Genomic DNA, 20,236 nt, shown 5'->3' on the forward strand with positions numbered 1-20,236 from the left:
CTGTACATGTACACGTGTCTCCTCACGCATGGAGACGTCTCTATGAAGGACCCTACCAAGATGCTAACAATGGCACCTCTAAGTGAGGGACTTGAGGTGATCCTTACTTTTTCATCCCCTTAATGATCTAAGTTTCTTACAGTAGGCATAAGAGTTTTCTCAGAATAAGGCTGCGTTGTGAAAGAGATTAACAAAGCATACTTAACGATATAACAAATACTTTGAAGCAAGTATTTCTGTATGGAAAATACAAATAAAACATGCCTTTAAACAATGTACATCACACACTTAACAGAAGGGAAACAGCAACCGAATCTTCAGTTGAGGAGATTATATGTGACTTCTCTTCCACTTTTCTATTCTCCCCATTTTCTATAATAAGAAGTTATAGGATAATGCACTTTAGAATCAGGGGAAAGAGGCTGCTTTTTCTTCAGTCAGGCTACACATGCTAAATCTCATGCCTCCAACTAGAGCACCGTGCAGGCAGGAATGTGGACACTTTTCTCTCCCCAGAGCAGTGCCCAGTTCTCCGTACGCTACAGGAACTGAGGGGATACCCGACTACAGGTGACAAGGCCCTTTCTGCTTCCAGGGAACTCACTTCAGTTGTCACCTAGTTTCTCAGTGACCTAAGCTGGACTTAGGTAAAACCACCCACCAGACCCAGCTTAGTGCTGGGTTAGTGCTCCTGTGTATGTGGGCGGGACTTAGTGCAGGTTAGTGCTCCTGTGTATGTGGGCGGGACACTCCCACATGAACCGTACATGCTTCTTCTGTGGGCCGAGGTGCGTTGGCGTTTAGGTATACTTCTGTGCTCCAGTTAGTATGTGCCAGGTTCTTAGGTTACTTGTTAGGTTGTCTTACAAATTCAGATTTTCAAGTCAAAGGACTTTCCTAATGCTGGGCCCACGCTGCAGGGTCTCTTCCGAGGCTCACAGTGACAAGCGCCCTCAGCATTTTGGATTTGAGGGGAACGAGAGTGGCTCTGTTGCTTTTAAGTGATTCAATAAAGCCAAGTTTGAGTTTCATCAGATCTTCTGAAGGTTTAGGATCTGGATAGGACCTCTTCACTATAAGTATGACCTGGTAAATTCTACTGTGAAGAACAAGAGAGTTGGGTGAGGTGTGCAGAGCTTGTGGGGGGAGTGAGGGACCCCTCAGAGGAAGCATATCTGGACTGATACCAGCCTTAAGTTAACCTGAAACCTCAGCCGATTGGCCAGCATTTTACAATAAACCAATAAATGGCTAAGCTATACTTCTGTGCTTTATGTATGTTTTCTTCTGTGTATATTTTATTTCACGATAAAAAGCTCAGTGGGGGCCACCCGGTGGCTCAATCGGTTAAGCGTCTGACTCTAGATTTCGGCTCAAGTCATGATCTCACACAGTTCGTGAGATCGAGCCCCAAGTCGGATTCTGCGCTGACAGTGCGGAGCCTGCTTGGGATTCTCTCTCCCTCTGCCTCTGCCCCTCCCCTGCTCAAATGTGCATGAGCACTCTTTGTCTCTCTCTCTCTCTCTCTCTCTCTCTCAAAATAAATTAATTACTTAATTAAAAAAAAAAAAGCCTGGGAATGAGGGGGCAAGCGATGCAGGTGTGTCCTGAGGCCAAAAAGCAAAGAGTAAGGATGGGACCTGATTCTAATAAAGGTGGGCTGGCCACCAATCACGTGACCACAGACCCGTCACTCCAACCTCTGGCCTCAAGTTCCTTATCTGTAAAACAGAGCCAATAATGATGACGACGGTGATAATGATGCTCATGGGGTCACTGTGAGCATTTCCTGACTTGTGACACGGAAGTGCTTCATCAAGGGCCAGGGAAGCAGTGAATGGTGCCACTGCATCGTCACCACCAGGTGGTCCAGTATCACTTGCTGCAGATTACCACCTCTTGTGGACACTCAGTGGAAGCAGCCTATCTGCCCCTCACTTTGCCCCCTACGCATACCTGCCCGCTCTTGGCACTCCGTGGCAGGACTTCCTGGTGAAGCTTTGGGGCAACACACCAGAGAATGCTAGGCGACCCAAAGCAGCCTGGCCCTGGGATTGACCCTGTCAGAACCCTCCCACACCTGCTGCCTCTCCCAACAAGCCCCGCCCCCTGCGGGGACACACCGCCCACTGCCATGCCCACGGCACGGATGCCCGGTCCCACTCACCGGTCCTTTCTCCGTTCCCCGAGGGCCGCGGGGTTGACGGCAATCCTGGGCAACGTGGAGGCTGAGGTCTGGGACTGGCTACATGAGGACAGGGTGTCGATGTTCAGGGGTGACTGGGGAGGCGTGCTGCACTCAGAATGTGACAACGAACCTGCCGGGAGAGGTGCAAAGTAATTTGGGCCGCAGTCTCACATCTCCGTTCTCCTGTAGCTGAGACCAAGAGGGAGACGTGATCCAGGCACATGGTTGGCTCCACACCATGGCCACACCACATGGTCTCGAATTTAGGTGCTGGGCTCTGCGTGGCCTCTCTATCCCCCGTGTCACCAGGCCTGAGGCATGCACAGACTGGCTGGGATGAGGAGGAGGTTGCCCGCTGCACCCAGACATCGCACACAATGAGGCTGGAATCAGCTAGCAGGAGAGGAGGGGAATGCTGAGTCCTCACCTCTGTCGGAGCCCACAACAGACCGTGGGTATCTTGGTGTCGAAGGGATTTTAATGCGTTCCGCCTTGAACTGCAAGTTGCTCGAAGACCCTGTGGTTCCACAAGGGGACAAAACTTCAGGGCTGTGATTTAACACCACCCCTTGCTCCTTCACCACCCCTTCAGTAGTTAGGAAAGAGGCACAGTCAGGACAAATGCAAAGCAGGCCCTGCTACTTACCCCTGAGGGTGGCTAAATGTGAAACGGTCTAGGAAAGCAGATATTAACACCCAGTATTTGAGTAAACTGCGGGCCTGGACTGCTCCAGAGCAGAATCCCACAAATCTCACTCCTAGCCCTGGACAAGGACAGTAACCCAAGTGACAGAGGGGACTGCTTGTCTCCACCCCACATGGCTGGAAGCAACACCACCGGAATGCCTATGTGAGGGAACTGCCAGTCTCTCTCTCTGGGTTCCATTTCCCACAAGTGAGCAGTGATACAAACCCCCAGAATCGCTGACAGGCTCAGGGACAGAGAGCAAGGCTCGTGGGCCATGGGTCACCTGGAACAACCACGTGGCTGCTAGGGAAGGCCTAAAAGACACAGAAGGCTAAGGGAGATGACTCTGAGTGCAATGTGGAGCCAACCTCAGCCCCAGGAGCAGAGAAGGGCCCATGGGGGCAGGCCACCGGGAGGCCTGGCCACAAGGATGCAGGCAGAGAGGAAAACAGGCCCCACTAAGGTGAGAAGGTTCCAGTGGCACAGTTACCAAGGCGGGCGCTGGAGGGCAGAGAGTTGGACCCATGAGAGGTTCTCATCTCTGAGTAGTCGCTGCCAGTCCTGTGGCTCAGATCCAGGCTCAGGCGTCCCTGGTGCTGGACGCTGCAAGAGAAGCAGACAGGTGAGGCATCAGGAGAAGACCAGGACCAGACCCAGCCGCTGGGGAGAAACAAGCAGCGGGCCTGGCCCAACACATCCCTGAGCCCACAGAAGGGAGCCCAGAAGCCACCTGCCATTAGCTGGGGACAACAGACTGCCATACCCAGAGGCGGCACCCAGCGAGGGTCCTGCCTACAGAGAAAGGGCTGTGAAGGTAGAGGAGTGGCATACTCACTTTGGCCCTGGACCAGGACTGGGCTCTACCGGGAAAAAACAGGCTCAAAATCCTGTCTGTGCCCAGAGAAGTGGTGTCTCTCCTCCAGGATGGGTGGGGGAGGCTGGATGGGCACCAAGGACCTTGGAGAGGAACCTATATACCTCACTCAGGACAGCTGCCTAGGATGCTGGAGGGCAGAGAGCCCAGGTATCACCCATATCAGGGGCCTCCAATCAGGCCCAACAGTGTCCTTTTCTAGCTATGTAACGAGACCATCTCTCTTTCCAGCCTAAAGCCTAAACTAGGAAAAACTCCAAACGTTGCATCACGGCTACAGGCTCTATAGGATCTGTGCCCTATAACCTGTGCTCTTCTCCTGATTCACTGTACCCGTGCCAAGCTCCCCACTCTGTGCCAGCCTACTGCACTGTTCCCAGGTGCCTGGGCTGTGGCTCCTACGGCCCTCCTTCCTGGAGACCCCACCCAGGTCTTATGTAGCTGACCTCATCTCAGCCTCTGGATCCCGGTAGCATTCCCACTCTGCCCCCACCACAGGGCCCTCCCACCCACCCAATCTAACTGTCCACCCTCTTCCAAGTCACAGCCTAGCTGGTCGCTCCGTTTTGCGGTCTTCAGAGCTACTCAACATCACCCGGTATCACTCTGTTCATTTTTCTCTCTGCCTCCCACACGCCAACATAAAGGCCACATGAAAAGAAGCTCACTGGTTTAGTCCTCCACTGTATAGTCTCCTGGAACTAGTACAGTCCATGCCACATAGTAGGTGCAAAATTAAAACCTGTCAAACAACCGAATGAAGGAATGGGTGACCCTGAGCCAGTCCATTCACTTTTTAAGGCTCAGTCTCCTCATCTATACACCAGAGACAACAACAGTCCTTAGCTCACAAGGTCACTGTGGCAATTACAAGAGATGAGGTTTGTTTGTTTTCTTTTTAATTTTTTTTTTTAATGTTTATTTCTTTTTGAGAGATACAGAGACAGAGTGCGAGCGGGGGAACGGCAGAAAGAGAGGGAGACACAGAATCCGAAGCAGGCTCCAGGCTCTGGGCTGTCAGCACAGAGCCCGACGCGGGGTTCGAACTCATGAACCGTGAGATCATGACCTGAGCTGAAGTTGGACGCCTAACCTACTGAGCCACCCAGGCACCCCAAAAGAGACGAGGTTTAAATGGTCTGGCACAGTGCCTGGCATGTGAGCACTTAAGCACCAGCTGCCATCACTCTCTCTTTAAAAGCCTTTTCTTTTTTTTACAGAGAGAGAGAGAGAGACAGACAGACAGACAGACAGAGAGAGAACCAGCAGGGGAGGGGCAGAGAGAGAGGGGGGTACAGATGATCCAAAGCAGGCTCTGTGCTGACAGCAGAGAGCCCGATGTGGGGCTTGAACCCATGAACCATGAGATTACGACCTGAGCGGAAGGTGAATGCTTAACTGACTAAGCCACGCAGGCGCCCTTTAAATGTCTTTTCAAGCTTCTTGTTGGTGAATGAAGAGAGCACCCTTAAAGTTCACTCCTCCTGGGGTCCCAGCGCTGCTCTAACCAGCCCCTTCTCAGCTTGGCAGGGACGCTTCTCTGCCCATGGGCTACTCTGTGCACCAGTAGCTTTTTGTGCACACGGATTTGGCCGGCTGGCGTGCAGGTAAGTGGGGGGTGACTTCACATACCTGGGGTGCAAACCCTGGGGGCCAACCTCTCTGGGCACAGGCGGAGAGCTGCATGGGCCGACCCTGTGGCTACGCACAGTGTAGATGGGGTTCCTCAGGATGGAGCTCACAGTGGTGCTCGGGGTCATACTCCGGGGAACAGTACCTAGAAATGGACTGGGTAAGAACAATCGCCCCAAAGCACCCAGCCTGCCCCAGACCTGTGCAAACTATTGGCTTTCTGCATCTGTAAATGGGAGAACTCACTTTATGGCTTCCTATTTCCCAAGCTGCTATGGGGAGGTGGTCTGAAAAGCTAAGAAATGTCCCTGATAGAAGATTAAACATCTCAGAGAGGGGAAGTCATTGCTAGATCTTTGGACCTCAGGGCTGAGGACACACAGCAGCATCTTGACATGACTGATTCCACTCTCCCTGGGAGAATGCTCATACAGATCTCATACAGGGCCCTGCGAGCCCACCATGGACCCTCCTCCCCAGCCCCAACAACTCACCCACAGACACCCTGCCAGGGTAGAATGGGGGGTTGCTGTGCCTGCTGGGGTGCCCTGGTGAGTAAGGGGACCATTCCTGAAGCTCTGGGCAGAGTTCTCCACCGGCCGGGACACACTTCTGCTCCTACAGGGCCAAAGATGAGAGACAGTGGCTGGAAATGGAAATGTACAGGCATCTGCAAGTCTGTCCCCTACGTACTAGCTCTCCCACTCGGACACATGACGGGACAGTTGGGAGAGGTCACTGCTCATTCATGTTGCCTTATACACCTAGAAGGGAAGAACCTCCTTCAAAACTACTCTGGAAGAAAACCCCAGAGAAAAAATCCATTCTCTCAAGTAAACAAATAATGTGCAGGAGGTGGAATGCACAGGTGCCTCTGGCACAGATGTGACAGCTCCTCAAAACATGCATGCCTGTGCCAGGGTCTTTGTCCGCAGAGAGTGGCATGGATCTGTTCTCCAGCTCACAGCAATCGCTCCCATCTGAAAATGACTACAATACCCACACAAAGAAGCTGGCCACCGCCTCCTGCTGCCGGCGACAGACTCACAAGTGCTGTCTTGGCTCCCAAGACCCTTCCAGGCAGGGCCATGTCACTCGCTTTTGTCGTGCAGTTCAAAAGCTTCTTGTTGGAAAAGCAAATCAAACACCACACCCAAGAAAGTGTTCCTGTCTTGGCATCATATGGCCACTAACATGCACGCCCCCTACGTTACTTTCCAATCTCCTAAGGAGGGCTCCTTCTCATGGCACCCACCAGGCACCCCATCCTGGAATAGGTGCTTAGAACAAAGGCAAAGGAGCCAGGGCTGAACATGAAGCTGGGGACACCGGTTCAGGGCCCCTCCCCACGCCTTCACCCCCACCCCAGGATTGAGCTCTACCTCCAGGAACTGAGCAGGAATCACTACTGGAGCCAGCTTGGGCCGGAAGCTGGGAGCTGACTTTGGACGACGGCGCTTCTGCCCCAGCTCGTCCATCTTCTGGGAGGTGAGGTCCCCGTCACAGGACTTCTTGGCAGGCAGATAGGAGGAGTCCCCGTCCCCTTCAGGGTAGTAGCTGGAAGCAATGCGGACTCTGGCCTTGCGAGGGGGTGAGGTGTGCGTGAGTTCCCCAGGGTCCATGCCAGGGGGCAGTGCGCTCGGGGGGCTGGCAGACGGGGAGCTGCCGACCAGAGTAGCCTCAGACTCTGAACTGGTTTCCAGTCTGTGCTGGAACTTAATGGAGTCGCTCCTCCTGGGAGGTTTTGGGGGCGTCAGAGGCCCCACCCTCTTAGAGGTCTGGGGAGAGTGAGCAGACCCAGGGCCTGGGAGCAGGTAGTCAATTTTGGGGGGAGTCTGGGGGCGTTTGAAAGTGTTAGGGTCAAAGATAGACTTTCTTTGCTTTGGTTTCTTATAAACAGAGAGCTTCTCGGGCCCTGCCGCGGAGCCGAGCACAGCCTTGGGCCAGGTCCCACCGCTGCCGGAGCTCTCAGGTTCTGTCTTATCCAGGGGGGCCTCTGCCGCCTCGCAGGGGCCCCCCTCTGTGTCGAAGGGCAGCAGCGGTCGCCGGCTGCGCACATCCACCAGCCCGTAGCCACGCTCCCCGGAGGTGTCTGAGCGGAAGGAGCTGAGGCTGCGCTCGGACGCGCTGGGACAGGCCTGGGGGGAGACGGGAAAGGGTCCCGCAGGGAACGGCTTGTGCAGGAAAGAGCTGCTGCCTCCTGGGGGGCCCGGCTCCCTTCTCTCCTCCAGCCTGTCTGCATAGAAGATGTCCGTCTGCGTGGAGTTATTGTGCTGCAACAGACTCCGTTTATTCTGGGCCTGTACCTCGGTGCCGTGGGCTCGGATGCTCAGCATCTTATCAGAGTCCTTGATGTTCTCGAAGATGTTCTGGCCACTCCACGAGGAGCTCTGAGGGAACACCTGTGTGGGGGTTACAGGGAGTGAGAAATAGCGGGTAAGACCGCCGAGCCCGGTGCTGCCACCGAACGCCGTCCCCGCAGGGGCCACACACACCCCAGAGACCGCTAGCGCGAGGCGCATGCACACGCACACCTCTCCCTGACCGGCGCTCTCTCCTGGCCCGGCCGTGAACCCGCAGGAGAGAGGGACTTGGAGCGCTATCTGCAGTTTGCCTGCGTAGTGCCCTGCCTGCATTTCTCTTTTAATTGTCAAATGAAAAAGGATTCGTTACTAAAAATCTATATTGTGTAGCACATTCACATGATTTTAAATTATTCAGCAATAAAAAGAAATGAGCTACCAAGGCATGAGAAGACATGGGGCAAACTCAAATACATATTACTAAGCAGAAGCAGCCAATCCAAAGAGGCTACATACTGTGTGATTCCAGCAATATGACATCCTGGACAAGGCAAAACTACGGAGACGGTATAAAAATCAGTGGTTGCAGGGGCTGGGCTGGGGGGGGGCGGGGTGGGAAGGAAGGGAGCACTAGGAGGAACACAGAAGATTTTTAGGGCAGTGAAACTATTCTCTATGATACTATGATGTGGACACACATGTCCAAACCCACAGAATGTACAACACCAAGAGTGACTCCTCATTTCAGCTATGGACTTTAATACTATTACAGAGGCGCCTGGCTGGCTCTGTCGGTGGAGCATGTAACTCTTGATCTCAGGGTCATAAGTTCCAGCCCCACATTGGGTGTAGAGATTACTAAAACAAATAAACTTAAAAAAAATACTATTATATTAATATTGGCTCATCGATGGGGCATCTGGGTGGCTCAGTCAGTTAAGCGTCCAACTTCGGCTCAGGTCATGATCTCATGGTTCATGAGTTTGAGCCCTGCATTGGGCTCTGTGCTGACAGCTCAGAGCCTGGAGCCTGCTTCAGATTCTGTGTCTCCCTGTCTCTCTGCTCCTCCCCCACTCACTCTGTTTCTCAAAAAAATAAATAAACGTTTAAAATATATATGTCATATATATATCAATTCATCATAATTCATCAATTGCAACAAATGAACCCCATTAATGCAAGATGCTAACAGGGGAAGCAGAAGGGTTGAATATGAGAACTCTCTGTACTAGCTCAATTTTTCTATAAACCTGAAACTGCTCCAAAAAAGTCTATTAATTTTAAGATAATTAATTTTTAAAAACATCTCTCAGTGAAGTGGATGGGCCCACTTTTCTCAATCTCTATTATAAATCTTTTCAACGATGCAGAAAAGTTGAGAGAAAAGTACAACAAATGTCCATAAACCCATCATTTAGATTCAATAGTATTTTACCAAACTGTATCTATCCATACTGCAGAACATTTGAAAGTGACAAATATGACATCCCACCCCTAACAACCTTAGCATGTCCCCTAAATAAGGCCATTTGCCTCTATAAACCCCAATACCATCACTGTACCCAGGAAAATCAAGTTCCTAAGATCATCTAATTATTTAGTCCAGATTTGAATGTCCCCCACTGTCCTCAAAATGTCCTTCATAGCTGTCTTGTTTTGTTTTTGTTTAACAAAATTCTTTTTAAGTTTATTTTGAGAGAGAGAACAGAGAAGAGACACAGAGAGAGGGAGAGAGAGAATCCCAGGCAGGCTCTGTGCTGCAGCACAGAGCCCCATGCGGGACTCGAACCCACAAACCATGAGATCATGACCTGAGCTGAAATCAAGAGTTGGATGCCTGACTCAGCCACTCAGTCGCCCCATTTTTGTTTTGAGACCAGGATCAGGGTTCATGCACATCCTGCACTCTGTAAATCAATACCCTTTATACAAGGATCTCAGGGATGCAGAGCAGCAGCTCGGGTGTATGGAGCTGAGGTTTTGCCTGCCCCGCAGCCGATGAGAGCAGCTGGTGTGGGGCAGGGGCCCTTACCTTCAGGAGGGAGAGGGTCAGGGAGTCCTGGCAGCTACGTAGCAGAGATTCACACTCATTCAGAGACTTGTTGTCCAGGGCAATGCCATTGATCTAGGGCCAAACATAGAGCTTTGTCAGGCCCACCCCCAGCTCAGGGTCTCTGCCAGCCCATTCTGGACAGTGGGCCTGATTCTATACAAGTGGTGCCCAAGTCTGGAGTCAGCAAAGGAGAGACAGGCCCTCCCTGATGAAGGCCTGAGGAATCCAGTTTAGCGGCTTCCGAGGCAAAGAAAAGACGCAGCCTTACAATCACTTTCGGGGCATTGTGCTCGGGGCAAGCACTCTCGTGCTTGTCTGACTGGGACCAGAACACCAAGCATCCTGGGGGATCAGCCAGGCTCCACTGCTGCCTGCTGTGTGACAAAGGACCACGGCTCAGAACTCCTTCACGTACAGAGTGGAAGATGAACATGCCTGCCCCCTGGGGCGGGAGGAGACCGAAGATGAGATCATGCTGTGAAACGCCTTTGTGAACTGTTCACAAAGATTCTCACAATCCCTTAGGCCTGAACCTCTGACCCCATTTCTCTCAGATGTGCCCCAATCTTTAAGACACATGTATGTGCAACTGTGAACGGTTAGACTGGGGTGCCACCAGACCATGAGATACTGCTCAGCACAACAGGGACACACTGACGGGGGCCCCCAGCCACCTGATGGATCTCATGGCACCATGCTGGGTGGAACAGCCCATCTCAAAGGCCACATACTGACTTCTATAATGTCCTCGAGATGACAGAATTATACAGATGGAGAGCAAATTAACTGCCAGGTGTTATGTATGGGGGGTGTGGAGAGCAGGGTTGTGGATGTTCCTATAAAGGGGTAACAGGAGGGAAATCTTTGTTCCGGTGGAACAGCTCTGTAGCTCAAATTTTTTGCCACTTAAATCATGATAATAAAATGACATGGAAATAAACACACACGGTTCCAATATCAATCACCTGGTTTTGATATTATATAGTCGTGCAAAACATAACCATGAGGGAAAACTGCATGAAGCATACATAGGACCCGCCTGCACTATCTTCACCACTTTACTGAGTTTTTAATACTATTTATTTAATATCGTAACTGAAGTATTTCTGTAATCATTTCAAAATCAAAAGTTAAAAAAATAGGCAGAGTGATTATTTTGGAGTGGTGGATTAATTTGGTTGGTTTCTTTCTTCATAATTTTTCCACATCTTATCATTTTTCACAATGGCCATCTTGCTTTTAAATTCTGGCATCCCCCCAAATCTGAAAAACACTGGCAAAGATGCAAAGCAATGCACTCCCCCACACACTGCAGGTGGGATCAAAAAGGCCACGATCTCCTTGACCACATGGGAAAAGATCATGTCAAATGCTAACTGCTTATGCCCACTGATCCGGCAATCCCCCACCCAGGAATTCACCCCATGGGCCCCCATGGAGGGACGGAGCAACAGCCTTGCTGCATTGCAAAGGTGTCCTGTCTGCTGGTTAATGGCTTGAGCAGCTGGCCCTAAGGAATATGCAGTTACTGAAATGACCTAGGCAGATCTAAAGATGTAAATGCAGAAGAATCTCCAGGGCACGCTGTGGGAAACAAAAAATGAGGTTAGCAAGTGAGAATATTATGATCACACCTGGGAAGAGGGAACGGAAGGGTTAGGGTTAGGGTTAGGGTTAGGGTTAGGGTTAGGGAGGGGAGGGGAGGGGAGGGGAGGGGAAGGGAGGGGAGGGGAGGGGAGGGGAAGGGAAGGGAAGGGAAGGGAAGGGAAGGGAAGGGAAGGGAAGGGAAGGGAAGGGAAGGGAAGGGAAGGGAAAGAAAAAGGAGAAGAAAACAAAAGAGAAAACAAAAGAAAAAAGAGGGAGATATAAATGTTTTGAATATTTCTGGAAGAAAACAGAATAATGGGAACTGGTAGATGAGGAGTCTAGAACCAGAGAAAAATGTTATCATCATGTGCATCTTTTATACAGCTGGGATTGTGTGTGTGTGTGTGTGTGTGTCTTCGATCTTAATGAGTTAGTCAGAAATACTAAATTAGACTTCGTAATCTTACAGCATTCTGGGATTTGATCACCAGGGATGCCACTGGGGGTCCCCCAAAGGTCTGTGCACACAGGTAAAGTTCATGGCAGGGTGGTTTGCAATGGCAGAAACTCAAAACAATGTATCTGTCCACAACAGGGGCATGCTTTAAACTACCGCACAACTGAATACCATGAGGTAGATAAAAGTAATGAGGATCAATTTGGTATCCATGATGTGGAATCGCAAAATGATTTGCTTAAAAAGCAAACAAAAACCTGGGGTGCCTGGGTGGCTCAGTTGGTTAAACATCTGACTTCAGCCCAGGTCATGATCTCGCAGCTCATGAGTTCAAGCCCCATGTCGGGCTCTGTGCCAACAGCACGGAACCTAGAGCCTGCTTCAGATTCTGTGTCTCCCTCTCTGTCCCTCCCCAACTAGTGCTGTTTCTCAGTCTCTCAAAAATAAATAAACATTAAAAATTAAAAAAAAAAAAAAAGCAAACAAACACCAGAAATCTTTATCTGTGTATATAGATCTGTAAGAGATATACGGTCTGCTGGGAGCACATCTTGCAAGTGGGGGCAAAGAATATCTCCAGGAGCAGGATTAAAAGGAAAAGAGGGGACTACCACTTTCTACATTTCTGTATTGCTTATTTTATGGCACATAAGTCTTACTTTGGTAATAAAAAAAGTAATGGACATAATATTTAGTAAGATTTTTTAAAAAATCACACGCAGATGATATCTTCTTTAAACTGACCTAAATACAGATTCATGTGCAGAATAAAGGCTACAGAAAAATACATTTAAAATGTTCATAAAGGTTATCTATAGGTGGTAGCAATTAGGATTCTTATTTTCTTCCTAAAGTTTCTATTTCCTGATTGTCTACTATCAATGGAAACACACTATGAGAAAAAAAAAAAGTTTGTTCCCATTTAACGAACACGGTTAACATAAAATCTCTGTTCGTTACTTCCTGTTCAATCTCTCAAATCGCATCTACTCTCCATGTGGGGCAGACACCCCGGCCCTGAGGCTTACCGCCACAATCCTGTCTCCCACCGCGAGGGACCCCTCTTTGGCAGCCGGGCTTCCAGGCATCACGGCAGCAGCATATACTCCATTCTCCAGACAGATGCCGCTGTCTGTGAACCACAGGGCAGACATGGGCAATATCCAGTTAACCCCCACGCCGGTCACAGGGCCCTCTGGTCCTCCCACCTTGTCTTCAGGAGGCAACATTCCCTTCAAAAGGGAACATTCGCAGACTGCGACCTGCCCGTCCCAACACCCGGGCCAGGTCAGACCACCCGGAAGCTCAGTGACGTCTGGTCTTGTGAATCAAACACCCAGAGACCGGCAAGACCCAGGACCCGGGTGGCCCCCAGCCAGGGATGACATGCACTGCATTTAACGGCATCAGTAACTCAGAAACATCCCCTCTGCACAAAAAAGGGGTCTGCCCCGCCATCTGAGGTGCTCTGTGCACTTTGGCAGGCCCACTACCTTTCTGTCCATTCAGGTTGATGTGCAGTGGTGTGACCACCTTCCCGCCCAGGGACTTCCTCCGCCGCACGACCATGTTAATGGCCCCCTCCCCGTTGAGGAGGGCCTTGATGGCCTGCTTCTTGTCCTTGTTGATGAGGTCCACATCGTTGATTCTCAGCAGCCAGTCATTGACCCTGAGGAGGGGCACAGCCAGGTCAGCACCTGCTTAGGCCTTGGGACCAGTGGGCAGGCCCCACCGCTCTAGTCTGAGGAGATGAGTGCCAGAAAGCGGTTGCCCCGCACACACATTCAGAAAGATCTCCTCTTCAGCAGGCTCAAATGGCTACACTCACAGATGCTGGGGCCAGGCTGCTTGGGTGCCAATCCTGGCCCTACCACTTACTAGCAGTGTGACCTAGCGCCTCCACACCTCGGTGTCCTCATCTGTAAAATGGGGCCAATAGCAGAGTACAGACCTACCTCACTGGATTTTAAAAATTAACGAATTGATTATACAAGGGGCCTAAACCAGCACTTAGCAAACGGTAGTTTATTCTCGTTGCTATTTCATGGCATGGGCATGCAACGCACATCCTAAACTCTCACCCATACTGCCTGAGCCTTTTCCTACCTAGAAAAGTGAAGGGCAGCACCTGGGGCCTGTGGAAAGGCCAGACACAAAGGCCCCCATGAGTCATAGAGTCTCCTTTAAGGGTAATGTTAGCAGTTGAGCCTTCGAGTCCCCCAGACCCTGGGGTGCACTCACTTAACAGCCACCTGACTCCCTGGGTCCCTTGCATTGGGTCAGAGGGTCCCCCTTCCCTCCAGAGCCTGGGCCTCCTCCACTCTTACCGTAAGCGGCCATCAGCAATGCTTCCTTTGTCCACTTTAGTGACAAATATCCCACAGTCCCCCGGCAAACAAGGCTCATTCACACCTTCTGCCATATCGAACCCAAGTGCCTTCAAGTCAATATCCTCCTGTCAAAAGAGCAGTAGCCACACACTTTATAAAGCAGTGATTAGAAACATTTCACTCTGAAACCTCAAGCCACTTGCTTCTCTGTGAGGACTGCTCCTTCACCATGTCTGATGGGGCACTCGGACCACAGGATGAAGCCCGGAGCAGCTGCCATGTGCCCCTTGCAGCTACTGCAGACACACATCCCTACAGAAGAGCCCTGCTCTGCCCTCTGCCCTCCATGCACTGTCTCCAGCCGTGGCTGGAGGGGCCACGGACACCAACCTGTCACAACCCAGCTTGGACAAGGGCAGGGAAAGGATGCACGCACCCTGGCAAGAAAAGCCGAAGCCCCAAACTGACAGCCGAGAAATGGGGGAACCCCACAAGGGGGGCATCCTCTCCCACCCCCATTCAAAGGGAGTAAAGACATCAGGGCAGCTCACCGTCTCCCTTTCGAACTCCACAATTTCCGTTTCCCACTCCATGGAATCTGTGTCGATGGCCGAGTCGTGGGAGCTGTGCGCCATCAGCTGCCGGAACCGAGCCTCCTTCTCCAGCTGGGATTCCATCTGCTCCCTAGGAACAGAAAGAGCTATGACGATGGTCCCCAGGGAGGCATCACATCCCACCCAAGTCACAGCTCAGAAGGCAGGAAGGCCACCGTGAGAGCCAAAGGAGGTTCCTCTCCCTCTCACACTCCATGCCAGCTTCCCAATAAATCTGGAGCCACACGCCAAGGCTTCTTAGCTATCAAGGCATTTTCATGGAGGTTTACTCAAAAAACAATCAAAGTCTTCCCAAACTTAACCCAGGGTTTAATGCAATTCCTTGAGAAATGCCAGCAACACTTTATTGTGGATACAGACAAGATTATTCTAAAACACACAGGGAGAGAAAGGTAAGGAATCAGAATAGCTGAAACAATTCTGAAAATGAAAAATTAAGTGGGAGGAATCACTCTACTCGATTTTAAGACTTTTTTTTATAGCTACAGTAATTGAGACATTGCAGAATTGCAGGAAGATAGACACAGAGATCACTGGGACAGAATGAAGAATCCAGAAACACCCCCACAAAGTATGAGAGGTACTAAAATACTTCAGCAGAAGAAAGCGTTTGACCAGTGACGCTGGAACGCCTGCACACCCATGGCAAAAAAAAACTGAGCCCCAATCTACACATCACATCTTACAGAAAAATTAACTCAAAACGTATCACACATTGAAATGTATAAAATAAAGCTGTAACACGTTTAAAAGGAAAATACAAGAGAAAATCTTTGAGATGAAGCGTTAAGGGTCCTTAGACATCATACACTCAATTAAAAATTAAAAATTGGGGCACCTGAGTGGCTTAGTCAGTTAAGCATCCAACCCTTGATTTCGACTCAGGTCATGATGTCACAGTTCATGAGATTGAGCCCCGAGTCTGGCTCAGCACTGACAGCGTGGAGCCTGCTTGGCATTTTCTCTTCCCCTCTCTCTCTGCCCCTTTCCTACTCTCTCTCTCTCTCTCTCAAAATAAATAAAAACATAACAACAAAATTTAAAAATTAGAAATTAAAAACCAGTAAGTTGGATTTGACCAATATACAAACACTTAAGCTCTAAGAAAGACCCAGTTAAGAGATGAAAAAAGACTCAGAAACTTTGTACTATCCCCCAGGAACTTGCATCTGACACCCTTTGTCCTAAAACCCACACCCAGCCTTTATAGTTCATCGGTACTGCCTACTGGGCTCTGGGGCATACTCATGACCTCCTTCTGGTTCCTTCTCAAATGGACAGGCTTGCAGGTCCACATCTCTGTCTGGGCTGTGCTCTCACTGGCCGGCTCCAGAATGCCACTCAGCCTCAAGGCAGAGCCCCAAAGCCTTCTTCCCTGGACACGACCCCCACTAGCCCTGTGCAGCCCGAAGCTCTGTGTTTAATGCTCACTGCACCTGCTCATCTCTCATCCGCCGGGGCATGTCTGCTGCCTCTGCAGACTGGGGGTCCCTGAGCAGCAGCACCAGTTAGAAAGCTTAACAAAGAGGAGGTGCAAATTCAAACGTGCAGAACAACAAGTGGAATTTGACTTCCTTAGAAGCTCCAGGCAATTAAAATGCAAAACTTTCTGCCGAGCTCAAGCCCCCAGGGGCCAGGCTTTACCTTAATTTGATTCCATCACTTGCTAGACCCAAGGTGGGTCTCTGGAGAGAGTGCTTCACTTTGCCTCTTAGCCCCTGAGATTTTCTTTAGAGTACTCAAGCCCAAGAGGTTCTGGGTTTTCATCTAATAACTAAAGCTTGTTGGCTCATGTTAGAGGTTACTGAATGGGGAGGGAGGGAAAGCTGTCACTCCGTGTGAAAGGCGTTGCTCGAGCAAGCGAGGCTTGCACACTCACACTCATGCTCCTCACCACCCTATACCGCTCTATCAGCTGAGCAAGTTTCTCAGAACAGACAGCCACTGCTTCTCAGGACAGCCTCGTTCTACCCTACAGTGACAGCTCCTGGGTTCTGCCAATCTCTCCTTTTAACTTTGATCTTTGTATTTTCAGTCCATTGCTCAGGGTCACCATGTCCTGAATCACAGCCCTGGGTGCAGTGCTATAACCGAGGGGAGGCTGCCTGACACCCCAGTCCCTCTCACATGGGCATCCGCACGACACAGGCAGAACGGACTAGTGAATGGTGGTCTGTCTCTCCTGTGTGCTGTGAGCCCCACAGACAGAGACCTGGTCCTCTGTTCAGCTCCCCCAGGGCCTCCCCCAGGGCCTCCCCACAGGCCTGGCCCATACACAGCAGGCGCTTAGTAAATCCTAGAGGTGGTGAATGAATGAGGTAGAAAGGGAATGAATGAATGAATGAATGGACAGTACATGCATGCCTGTCCCCAAATGCACTGCCTCTGAACAGAGAGTTTCCTTCCTATGTACCTTTGCACACGATGTGCAAAGTCTGTCTCCGTGTGCTCACAAAAGGGCTGCCATCTTCTGTGATGGCCTAAGAATGTCTAATCACCTCTCAGCATGGAGGTGGCATTCGGACCCATTCTACAGGCTGACAGAGTAAGGCACAGTCAGCCCTGCCCTGCCCGCAGAGGGGCTCCTACACCCCCAGGCAGGTGCCCACCCTGTCCCCCCACGCAGGCACCTGCCCCAACATACTTGAGCTCCTTGAGCTCCCGGCTGACGTCATTCTTCTGTTTGCGAGTGTCATCCAGGCTGCGCAGGGCCTCGGCCAGCTCGCTCACCGCCCGGTCCCGCTCCCGCCTTAGGTTGTCACAGAGCGTCCTGGCAGACAGGGCAGAGGCCAAGGTCACCGTGAGGGCAAGGGGGCAGAGGATTCACGGCCTATCCCCCAGACACCCCAGGTGCCTGCCTTGCCTCCAAATGCACAGGAGTGCTGGAAAATCTGGACAGGAGACCACCCAGGCCAACCCCATCCAGGGACAGAGAAGACGCTGAGGACCAGGAAGGAGACACCTCCGCAGTTATTGGGTAATGGGTTCTGAACATCCATTGCTCTTCCCACTGCTTTGCCCTCAACGTGCCTGGGTGAATGCCCACCCCCAGCCCCAGCCGCAGCCCACCGGGCAGGCCCTGCTATCCCATCACCTACCACATGCCTCATAACTACCCCCATGCAGGCCTTGCTAGAGCTGTCCCCCACCCTGCAACTAGACTGAGCCCCCCACTCGGACAGCAATCATGTCTCCATCGTCTCTGCAGCCCTGTGCAGTCTCTGTGCAGGTGAGTGCAAAGTGCAGGCCTGACAACTCCCCCACCAAAGGATGCATGGCTCCTGGGGCCCCAGCACCACCTCAGCCATTCAGAGAAGGTAGGGATAGGTGACCTGGCAGCCAGGGAGCGCGTGCTCTGGGTCACCTCCAGAACTGCATCCTGTCATAGGATGGCACCTAAGGGCTGGTCCCCATCTCTCCATGGCCCCCAATCCCTCCAGTCCTGAACCCTCATCTCCTGAGCAGCCTGGGTAGACGTCAGTCTCTAACCACAGGGATCGTTCGCAAATTCTCAATGACCAAATCACCACCAGCACCACCACAGCCCCTCGTGGCTCTACCCCTGCCAAGAATTAAGGCTACGCTCCTGGGCTTCCCTTTCGAGGCCCTTACAGCCTGTCCTCAGGAACCCCATCAGCCACCTCTCCTGGGACTCCCCCAAGTCCACGAGCATATCCCTGCCCTGAGCAAACCACACACCTTTGTTCATGTTTCCTCAGGTTGTAACACCCATCCCCCTCCTCCACCTGGAAAACCTCCACTCGAGCTTCAGTTCAAGCTCATGCTTTCTGGGGAGACTCCACACCAGTTCCCCCAGTGCCCTGCAAGCCCCCATCACAGTTCTAACTGTGACCCTGGAATTTACCATTCTAACTGTGTCCCTCCCTTGCTGCCCTGTCTGACAAAGCTGCCGTGGCCCCCACAGCGCTGGCCCCTCAAGGGCACCACACTTGTCCGGGAGTCCCAGGGTGTCCTTGTATGAGGGACCCACCATCCTGGCACACAGCAGGTGCCCAAAGAATGCCAACTAAAAGAGTGCATTTTTGATATGTCCATTTCATCAGAAGTCCCCTAAGAGAAAACCCTGTCTTTGTGCCACCTCATGGCAGGGGGAGGGTCTCATCCAGTCTCCATGCACATGCAGACATCTAGGTTGCAGCAGACACTTCTAACGCTGTGAAGCAAGGCTGGGGCACCACCTCAGGTGAGAAGGGAGGAACGACGGTCACTCCCACCTTACCTGGACATGTGGCAAGTGACTCTGATCATCCCCAGAGACCCAGAGCATGGTGGAGAGATGAGAGCCCACACCAGCCCAGGGGCTCCCCGTACCGGATGCTGTCCCGTTCCGCCACGATCTTATCCCGCTCCTGGAAGGCCCAGTCCCGCCGGCACTTGGCCACATCCGCCTCCTGGAGGGCTTCCTTCAGTTCCTGGCACAGAGCCTTGCATTGCTTTCGAAGGATTTCAGCCTCCTTGTTGGCTCTCCCAGCATCCATTGTCACCGTGTCTTTCATCTGGTGGGGTCAAGGGGCAAGCAGACGGGGCAGTTAGTGAGCCTTCGGGTGAGAAGCACCCTCCAGCCGGTGTAGGGGCTGGGCTGAACCCTCAGGAGCTGGATGGAGGGAAACATGGGATCCTAGCCTGAGCCCATCCCAACACACCCCTGCATGCACCTGCACCCCCGGTGACTCCATGTCCCACAGCCATACTCAAGACGCCTAGTGACATTAGGTAGGGTCCAGTCCAAACTCTCCCAGCTCCACAGAGCAGAGCCTGGACCAGAACCCCAGCCCCTGTGCGGTGTGGCCGAGGTCTCAGTGGCGCAGATGGAATGCCTCCCCTGGAGTGCTTGCTCCAGGCTCCTCCCCCCTGCCACTCGCAAGGCTCACATCGCACATCATGTGTCTCTCAAGAGCTCTCCTGTCAAAACATAACGACACGAGGACTGACTGCAGTGAAGGGTGTAGACGTCGATCATGATAATTCCCAACCCTCTGTGTCTGCAAGACTGGTTTTTATGCTCCGGCACATGGAGTTATTTTTAAATCTGAACATATACCAGCATCTTTGCTGGTGAAATCCTGCGTCTCTCAGTTTGTTTAAAAAGCCAAAATCTGAAACATTTGCATCTTGACACCTCCTCAAAGCATTACATGCTCTGCTACAGTTTCAAGTCAAATGCCTGGAAGCTCTCGTGTAGAAAGCTCCCTCTGCGTCTCTCTAACCCTTAGAAAACACAGGGAAAACGACAAAGGACACAGTGAGCATCTACTGCAGGAGGAATCCCACTTCGGCTCAAGGGCTTTCAGAAGCAAAGTACAAACAGGACACAAGAGGCAGGCACTGATGTCTGTGCCGGGAATCCCCCCCTCTTTGCAGAAAGAATAAAGACGACAAACACAGCAAGAAAGCCTCTGAGGACTCCACGGCTCACCCTCCGCAGAGGAGCCGGATGCGCAGCCCCTGATAGACACGTTCAAAAAGATCCCAAAGGTTCAGACGACAGA

At 51.6% G+C, this 20,236-nt stretch overlaps 1 protein-coding gene across 4 annotated transcripts in view; it reads right to left on the bottom strand.

Annotated features, from left to right (window-relative positions):
• Window positions 1-20,236, bottom strand: part of DLG5 (discs large MAGUK scaffold protein 5) — a 128,726-nt gene that overhangs the window by 24,884 nt on the left and 83,606 nt on the right. For 2 of the 4 annotated variants that reach the window (XM_043596677.1, XM_043596675.1), the window contains 13 exons: window positions 19,059-19,243; window positions 17,371-17,496; window positions 14,664-14,796; window positions 14,110-14,237; window positions 13,276-13,451; window positions 12,811-12,914; window positions 9,718-9,810; window positions 6,765-7,784; window positions 5,877-6,000; window positions 5,383-5,527; window positions 3,367-3,479; window positions 2,616-2,705; window positions 2,168-2,318 (listed from right to left, as the gene is read on the bottom strand). In XM_043596677.1, coding sequence (XP_043452612.1) covers window positions 2,168-2,318; window positions 2,616-2,705; window positions 3,367-3,479; window positions 5,383-5,527; window positions 5,877-6,000; window positions 6,765-7,784; window positions 9,718-9,810; window positions 12,811-12,914; window positions 13,276-13,451; window positions 14,110-14,237; window positions 14,664-14,796; window positions 17,371-17,496; window positions 19,059-19,243 — 2,588 coding nt within the window. The remainder of the gene's footprint in view (window positions 1-2,167; window positions 2,319-2,615; window positions 2,706-3,366; window positions 3,480-5,382; window positions 5,528-5,876; window positions 6,001-6,764; window positions 7,785-9,717; window positions 9,811-12,810; window positions 12,915-13,275; window positions 13,452-14,109; window positions 14,238-14,663; window positions 14,797-17,370; window positions 17,497-19,058; window positions 19,244-20,236) is intronic. The other 2 variants (XM_043596676.1, XM_043596678.1) reach the window with 2 other exon arrangements.

The sequence above is a fragment of the Prionailurus bengalensis genome, chromosome D2 (genome assembly GCF_016509475.1).
Source record: "Prionailurus bengalensis isolate Pbe53 chromosome D2, Fcat_Pben_1.1_paternal_pri, whole genome shotgun sequence".
Classification (NCBI taxonomy): Eukaryota; Metazoa; Chordata; class Mammalia; order Carnivora; family Felidae; genus Prionailurus; species Prionailurus bengalensis.